Source organism: Ixodes scapularis, unplaced genomic scaffold, assembly GCF_016920785.2.
Source record: "Ixodes scapularis isolate PalLabHiFi unplaced genomic scaffold, ASM1692078v2 PGA_scaffold6__148_contigs__length_123643588, whole genome shotgun sequence".
Lineage (NCBI taxonomy): Eukaryota > Metazoa > Arthropoda > Arachnida > Ixodida > Ixodidae > Ixodes > Ixodes scapularis.
The window spans coordinates 29,093,544-29,102,243 of NW_024609881.1; the positions used below are offsets into that span (position 1 = coordinate 29,093,544).

The window sequence follows — 8,700 nt, forward strand, 5'->3', positions numbered from 1 at the left end:
AAAGACTCGGTGACTTCTGGTTTGCGTTAACAGTTTCACGCAGTGTACGTTTGTGCAGCATGTAAACTCACACTTTTAAGGTACTTTAGACGGCCCGCGAAAATCGGTCTCTCAACGTATCGCGCTGCAATTTACTACAGGGAGGCAAGCATCTAGTGGAAGTTTACAGCGAAAAAATTAAGGATTCTAATTACCTTGTTCAAAAAAAAAAATGGTGTTGTGGACAATTTGCGCTGCCACTTCGCAGACGATGTACGTGCGTAAGAGAAGTGCTGCCGACAGATGGCGCACGCCGCGTCGAGGGAGCGCCGGCCGATTCGGATTCTTTTGCGAGGTCGTCCGCTCAACCCGAATCAGCCGGCGCTCCCTCGACACGGCGTACGCCATCTGTCGGCAGCTCTTCTTTCTACAAGTGCGTCGTCTGTGAAGTGGTGACGTATATTGCCCAAAACAGCTCTTTTTTATTGTCTTTTGAATGAGGTAAGTTTATTTCTCGATTTTTTCGTAATTCTTAACTTCCACTATTTGCTTGCACCTCTGTAGTAAGCCGCAACACGATAAGTTGAGGAACCGATTTTTGCGGGCCTTTTAAGGTGCCTCAGAAGCGTTTGTTTACAGGCTGTAGTATACAGGCGGGACGTTTCACCAGAACAGTGCAGTTCCAAATGCGAGTATCCACTTAATAACAATTCTTCACAATGCAGCCTTTTGCGAAGTAGCACGAATCTCTGGATTACGATACTTTGTTTTCTCTCCAAAGAGCCGTGCACAGCAAAGCAGCTTGAAACTTGAACACTTGAAAACATAACGTGAGAAATAAAAGCACAAAAGAAAATCAAATCATGGAGTCATCTAAGAAAAACACTCGAAACACATGGAATATGCTGCTCGAACACCAACAAGCAAAAATGAAGGCGTCAATGTCTATGGTACACATTTACATGATACGAGGACAGCAGTTCAACATTTGGACCGCTGTTATCGAAATAATAATAATAATAATAATTATAATAATTATAATAATTATACTTAAACGTAACCTGTTAAACTCAGCATACATCACGCTCAATCGGAAGCATAAGTGCCGATTGGATTGTCTTTCATGGCACATTCCTTCGTCGAAAATCCTGCTTCGCGATATTAGCCCTTCCACGTAGTTATTGCTGAGTCATCTTTGCGAACTTGCGCCTTCTGGATTCTGGCGCGCTGCCTGTTTGTACTTCAATAACATCCGCAATTCGAATCGATCCGTCGTCCTACACAGCGGAAGAGTAATTACCGATCAGTCAATAATGACCACACCTGAACATGCCAATCAGCGTTCGCTAAATAATGTCGCGATTCACAGTCTCCGATGTAAGCAACGCAATGGCGACGCATTCGCCTTGATGTAAAAGAAAATATGTAATTCTCATTTCATCGGAAACTGTGAACTTACGCTTAATGAATTACGGTACGACACAGTGCATGCAAGGCTCTGGTAATGCATGGGTCTTCGAACGAGGCTGTGTGCTCCATTCGTACCTCACACCCTAGAAAAGGTATCTGAGTTCCCAGCCAAACACGGCAAACAATGAAAGGATCGCATCGAAGGACGAAGCCAAGCCGACAGTGAAATCTGATAAATGCGATGAGCGCAGGGACGATGGGTATCTGAAACGTTGCGCTCGGCACACATCATATTTTTTTTATTTTTTTTATTTTTTCTAACCATATTTTGAGCTTCGTCATTCGTTGGGATCATGCTGTTTACCACGATTGGTTGCCTCCGTGTTCTGCCGGATAGCGAACTCACAGACTTTCTAGAAGTGCACGTTCAACAACTCTTATTTGTGAGCACTATGTATAACATTTTTGTAGCTTCGTGTATATATATATATATTTTTTAATTATGCGCATTTCCAAATAATAGCGGCACAACGAATGTAAGCTCTAGACGTAAATTTGAATTTTTTTGAATGCTGAAAGGTTCTGTTCTAGTGTGGTCATGAACATGAATGTTTAAGAGGTTGTGTGTTTTCTCGGATCGACAACAATTAGTTAAAATATTTCGCATCCAGTCGTGTACTGCGTCGCCACTGCGTTCGCTCCTTGTTTGTTTTTGTTCCCTTGTTCGGAAAGGCGAAACCACACAACCTTCTTAAGACATCGCTCCGGTGTACGAACCCTGCTCGAACCCATTTAAAAACACGTGATGCTTTTTTTTTCTCTCTCTCTCTTTTAATTTAAGTTTTTGATTGAACGTTTTGAAATAGATGATACTAACCAAACCTGCGGCTTAACATTGCTGAAAAACGTGATGCGTGGTTAGTAGAGAGACGGACGCGACAGTTAGCCGGGGTTTCTTGAAAACCCTGACTCCACCAAGACGTCAAGCGCACTTGGAATCCTTGTGTATTACATTCACTGGACATTTGAAGCAACTACGGTTGACGTACGGCTAAACCCGATCATGTTTCTCCCGAAGATATTTCAACGTTTGTTGCGGTAAACTGCCGTGAATCCAAAGAGCTACAGTCACTGGCAAGATAAGAGCGGCAGGAATGTCTTTTAGTTGACCGGCGTCCAGCGCGAGCTTTCTATATCATAGATAACGCTGCCACATCTCTTGAGCCTCGAGTGCGCATGCGCACCCAAAGCACCACGGAAGGCAATGAGAAGGCCCTGGAGGCCGTGCGTCTGAAAGAGACGCCCTGCGGTTCTTGTCTTCTCAGTGACCATAGTCCCAGTTTTTTCAGCCACGGTAAAAAAACACCGTTCCGTGTCTGTTTTGAAAAATGCCTTGTGTACGCATCAGCCTGTTGAGTTACCACAAAAGAGTAATCCTGACCGAACATACGATCCCTCGGACGTCCAAGCGACATTTACGCGACGTATACCGACACTCCAAGGATGTCATCGGGACCATTTGTTCTGTCAGGGAGCGTAAACAAGGTCTCGAGGATCTCGAACCATTCGCCGATAGGGATGGAAGTGTTTAAGTCAACCGTAGTTGGAGGGCAGTCGAGACACTTGAAAAACACACTCATTCAGATTTCTTGAATATGTTCGAGAGGAGCTGTTGCGATTGACCAACCCCGCACCAAGCGTTTTTGTCACCGTCGTTGCAGAGCCCCGTAGCTTTCCCGACCGAAGCGTGTTTTTTTTTCGAAAGCTTTTCGAAAAACCTTTTCCGCACGAGGTTTTATTCTGACACACTTCGAGATCTTATTTGGCGTCTCTTTCGTATTGATCGGTTTCCTCAAAAAGCTTTCTGAGCAGTAACGTTTTCGAGGCATACTCGTTCATGTTCTGTTTTTTTTTTCCCTTTAGCATGTGCGAGCGTTTGAAAGCGCCGCTTCAAAGTAGTTGCTACCAATAAAGTTTCTGCGACGTACAGTGGAAATTGTGTTCAAATCTCTTACCTGAGCTAAGCTGTACGTTTCGTAGGCGCCTTTTTAACAACCCGCAACTTACATTGTAAAATTCCTAAGACGTTTATGGGGCGCATTTAGAACAGACTTTCAGCAGACGTTCTAGCTGCGTGAAAGGTTTAATTAGATATGAATCGTAGCATTCACAAAGTAGCCTCAATTTTCGGTGTCAAGTCACGACGCCAAACAATAGCAGTCGTCCGAAAATTACAAGTCAGTGTACCTATATTTTGGTGTGTTGCCGTTTCCGGTCCAGGGTGAGACAAATTAAACCCTTAGTTTAAGACTGCAAAAAGCGTTGTTTAAATTTATGCTGAGGAAAAATAAATACACAGAACAAACAGGAGGACACGTACATTACTTTCAAGTAGGAACAGTACTTTCTTCTTGAAAATAATTGACGGGAATCCGACGTAAGTGTTGACGGAGAGAAAGGAAACATGGCAGGATGGAAGGAAAGACATCTGCAGAAAAGAGTAATCACTGTAAACTGAGAAAGGAGAAAAGTTTTAACTGACGTAGTTGCTATGATTTTTTTTTCTGCATTGTCAGCTGACAACGGTTCCTCTTAACGGCAAGTGTTTCCTCATCTCTTCTCATCTAACACTCGGGCTGGGTTCCTGTTAACAAGCTTTTGCAAAGAAAAAAAAAAAGTGTTGCTAGTTAAAAGAGATGCAGGTGCCGTGCCGTTTATGTGCTATGTTTCTTATTTCTCTGTGACAGCCTTTTGCTGCCTCTAAGGAGCGGTCATATTGTGGCGCAATGGCTCGACACATAACTCAATCGATGGGGAGATGGGACAGCATCGCTAAGGTAGAGATGAAAAAAGTCCATCTGCACAAGCAACACGCCTCAGCTGTAAATAAGTGCTTTCTTTAGCCTTTTTGAAAGCATAATTTTCTACTTAACACTTTGCGAAACCGAGATTGCTCAGAAAGCTGCTCAAACAGACCCATTTACGCTGTCTTTGAATCGTTATTTTTTTCATACCTCCAAAAACATTTCGTAACAAGAGCACGCCGAGGTACTTTCTTTAATGAATCGTTCGTCTCAACCGCTCGTTCTAAAGGCTCGCCTCCGAAAACAGCTTTAAGGGCGAGCCAAAATAAAACCTCTTTCGAAAAAGCTTTTTCCAAAAACTTGCTGCTTCATGCAGTCATGCCTTCGTTCTTTTCCCTAGGGGTCTTTGTGAATACGGCGGAGAAGCAATACTAGACTCTCTGCCGGAGTTGGTGCCGGAAGCGAAAAAGCGTAGTCGGGTGCGCAGTGAATGTCACGTGCTCCTGGTGTTTTGTTTTACAGAGGAACCAGGCAGCGAGGGACTTGTGGTCAAACTACACACGCGAATGTGGCACTTCCGTCTGCCGAGTTTCTTGCATTTTCTTCTCACCACGTAATCTGCCTCCTCGAAAAAGAAGGGTAGACCTTGTGCCACTTTTTTTTTTGTCAGCGCCACCCAAGACGGAACGCCACTCTTGTCCTCTCAAATGCACTCCTTTTGAGAGCAGAGCAACTAGTGAACACGCAGCCAAGAACACACCCGGGACTCATTTAATTGAATGTAGTGCGTTCCTATGCATTCGTTGCATAAATGTGCACGTTTGCGTGAGTCCAGAAGTGCATCATTTCCATCTATCGTCATTGACTTCTCTCACTCCCCTAAACTGAATGGTTATCTTCCGGCGCCTGCGGTCGCAGGTCACTATTTATGGCTTTCGCAAAAGTGACTTATTACCATCCCTGGAGGCCATGTATAATGGCCAGTATCACTACCTTGATTAACTTCAATAGGGCCAGTATTCTTGAACGTGATAGCCGGAGAAACGCATTAATCGAGAACGTGTCATCGAGGTCTTAAAGCGTACCCCCCAGGTCACCTGGAAAAGTCTCTCACACAGGTGCCCCTAACCTCGCCATTCTCCAGCTGACGTATCACCGTTTTCTTACCAGGCCATATTGAAAGCAAGCTCTAAGAACCACTAGAGACTTCTGCTAACTTCTCGTGCCGATAGCGCATGCTGTTCTCGTGTAAACTCTCTGCGATGAAGGCGCTGTAGAAATCTCTTAAGTGACCTCCAGCGTCACTTCCCTCTCGGATATCCCTCCACTGTCTGCTGTGAATAAACAGTCGGCAGCGTCATGCCATTCTCCAGATGAATCTACAATATACATGACGTGATGTGTCGGCCACAGCGCGCTAAAACCAACCGTGGCGTTCCGTCTGCTTCGGTGGCGCCGACTTTGCTCCCGTGCTCAACGGTGATACGCTACCGCGTGCTGGACTTGGTGGTGCCCGTGCTGGTTGTGTCCAAGCCCCACGCCCTTCTCGAGCACAACTCCAAACACCACCCTGCCGTTGAGATTCACCTTGGGCTTAGGCAAGAAAGGCAGGAAGAGGTTCTTGATGACGCCCATCGGGCTCACCCCGTAGTCGTGGTGGTGACTGCTTCCGTGGTCCCCGTGACCACCTCCGATGGTGAAGGTGATGCCCTTGCCGTGGCCGCCGCCGCTGCTGGCGCTGTGGCCGCCGTACGAATCACCGGCGTGGATTTCGAAGCCGCTTCGGTCTTTGTGCGGGTACGCGGACTCTGACGAAGGGTGCAGAAGTCCACGCTGGGAGTCGACCGGGTCGTAGCGAGGAGGCGGTGGGTACGCCTGAGGCGGAGGCGGGTTGAAGGGAGACGGTCCCCCTTGAGGGCCCGGCGCGTACGTCTCATGGTTGCGGGAGGCGCTGTAGCCTCCGACCGACTGGAAGCCCGGCTGGGGTGGCTCCTCTACCGGTGGCGGAGGAGGTGGATTGGCCTGCGATGGGATTGCGCAAAGTATACGCAAATGTATTCTTTTTGGCATGGGAGGGCACGTTCGCGGAGAAATGTGCAGCTGGACTTTTTGACGTGAAACGTTCTTTGGCTAGGCACTCGGCATTTCATGAAGCCCAGATAAACGCGTGGCCGCGAGGCTCGGCACTAGTTGGTGGAATGGTGGGGAGGAGATGTAAGGTGCTCAATGATTATTGGTTAGCGGGGAGGTCACGGGAACAGACGGGTAGGTGAGGAGGAGTGAGGTAGGCGAGGAGGAGTTCGACCACCTGTGCGCTCTAAGGGAGAGGAGCTTGCGGGTATAAAAAGCTCTGGAAGATCGCCGTTTATCAGCCCGATTAGCGGTAGTGTCACTGGATTCTAGGAACAACCATCAATTTTACACGTTGTACGCGTTAAACTGTCTGATGAAGAGCGCTGTGAACGTGGGTGGAAAATGAAAGAATCGTTAAACGTTTTGATGCTAGAACGCTTCCCGTATGCAACCCAATTGCCTAGCAGTTTACTATAAATTTTGAGGTCCGACAGTTAACCTCGGGAATGAGCCCAATAGTCCGTCGTACACAACTTGAAGCTCTCTTTCTTTGAAAAGGTCGCGGTTAAGTCATGCTAACTGGACGTCCTCGCAAAGTCGTACACTGTTTTTTGGTTTTTTTTTTTCACATTCACGGGTTTTATTTTTCTGTCAGCTGAACGTGGTTACAGGTGTTGAGGGATGCAAACGGTACGCACGAAATCACACTAAACAGTATTTCATTAAGGACTAAAACGAGGGACGACACGACACAGAATTAAGTCTCAAACAAAGCTTTGAGTTTGTGAAGGCATTCGAGTTTTCTGTGTTTCAAACACTTTTTTGTTTGAGACTTTTGTGCCATGTCGTCCATCGTTCTCCCTAATCTCGGGAGTTAAGTCCATCATGTCCAATCATCACAAGCTCGTTTGCTCCATTATTTTCCATTTCATGTTTCATTATCTTGATAAGATCAAGGGCAACCGAAGACACGTCCTGGTTTCTTAAACTGAAGGACGTGGCGCTGTCTAGTGTTGCGCGTTTAATAATACCTGAAATCCAGGAGGAGGCGGCGGAGGCTGGAATGGGTTGGGGTTGCTCCCGTTCCGTCTCATGAGCACCGGCTGTTGCGGCGGTGGCATGAGGTACTGCTGCCGCGGGGCCATCATCTGCTGCTGCTGGACCTGGTACTCTTCCCTGGGCCTGATGGGCACCCTTAGAGGGGTCGGAGGCGGAGGCGGCGGAGGCAGCGGCGCTGCTTGCGGCAGAAGCTGGTGCTGGTACTGCGGCTTGCTCATGGACGGACCCATGTCGTACCTCGTGGTCTGCGTGGGTCAAGGAATCGGCTGTGTTAGAACCGGGAACGACGCGAACCTTTGTTTAACATCGGGGTTGGACTGGCAAATCCCTGAAAGTTTTGGAAACATTCGACGAAATTCGATTACCTATTTAAAAAATTACCGAAAATTCCCCGGGCCTTCCTTAGGTTCCGATAGGTTACTCACACACAAGCTCAATCTTGTAATACAGCACTCTGCACACACAAAAAAAAATTTTTTTACGTAGTCTTATAGAGACTTGGCTTCGCTATTAGTGCAAAGAAGTCACCGCTATTTTTTTTATTTTTTTTTTGTTTCTGTTTTTCTTACAGTATTGAAGGACTGCCATCAAAACTGCTAAGGTTTTGGAAATGTCCGGATGGGGGTGCTGACCTAAGTAGAGTGATGCCCGCCAGTACCATTTGTAAGTAAAATGTGTTAAAGTGCCGAAGTAGTGTTCGTGCTGACAGTGTCGCGCAGTGGACGTAACAAAATTATACAGAAATTTAAAAACAAAAAGCACATACGACTATAGCTTAGAACTTGCTGGTGCACGAATACGTGATATATATCACAGTAATTAAAACAGTACTAATATTGCCAACAATATCAACATAAACGCGACAGAATAATAGAAAAAGCGTGCCGTCGCAGCCTTTAAAGCCTGCGCACTTGAGAGCTTCAACACTACACGGCGAGTAGCCAATATCTTGTTTGTGATAACAATGCACTTTTAGTTTAGTTTTGAACAGTGTTGACAAACTTCTACGCTATTATTTCAAATGAGAAAGGAAATTATATATACAATAGCTTGTCCTAAATTTTACAAAGAATAATTTCCCTAATGTTCACACAACAGAAAATCAAATGTAGTCGCTTTTCATGATTTTGTTTTTTCATAAAACCCTTTAAACCATCCCCGCCAGGCGGCTCTAGCTTGTTTTTATTTTGCTTGCATGCACATTATAGTTGATCTTTTGTAGCACGTTTGTTGATCATTGAGTTGAAAATTTGAAAAGCTTGAACCTGGTCAAACTCAACCCTGGGCGGGCTCGCGACACCTCTATTTAGAACCGCTGCCTTTGATCCGTCCAGTATCACTTTAAACAAAAAAACAAAACAAAAATGCTGCCTGA

The 8,700-nt window shown here is 46.0% G+C and overlaps 1 protein-coding gene across 1 annotated transcript; it reads right to left on the reverse strand.

Moving 5' to 3' along the window:
- Positions 1 to 5,666: 5,666 nt before the first annotated feature.
- Positions 5,667 to 7,555, reverse strand: LOC8026109 (extensin). Its single transcript, XM_029973503.2, has 2 exons — positions 7,298 to 7,555; positions 5,667 to 6,215 (listed from the first exon to the last, which is right to left on the reverse strand). The coding sequence occupies exons 1-2, from the start codon at positions 7,553 to 7,555 to the stop codon at positions 5,667 to 5,669; spliced, it is 807 nt and encodes a 268-aa protein (XP_029829363.2).
- Positions 7,556 to 8,700: the final 1,145 nt, after the last annotated feature.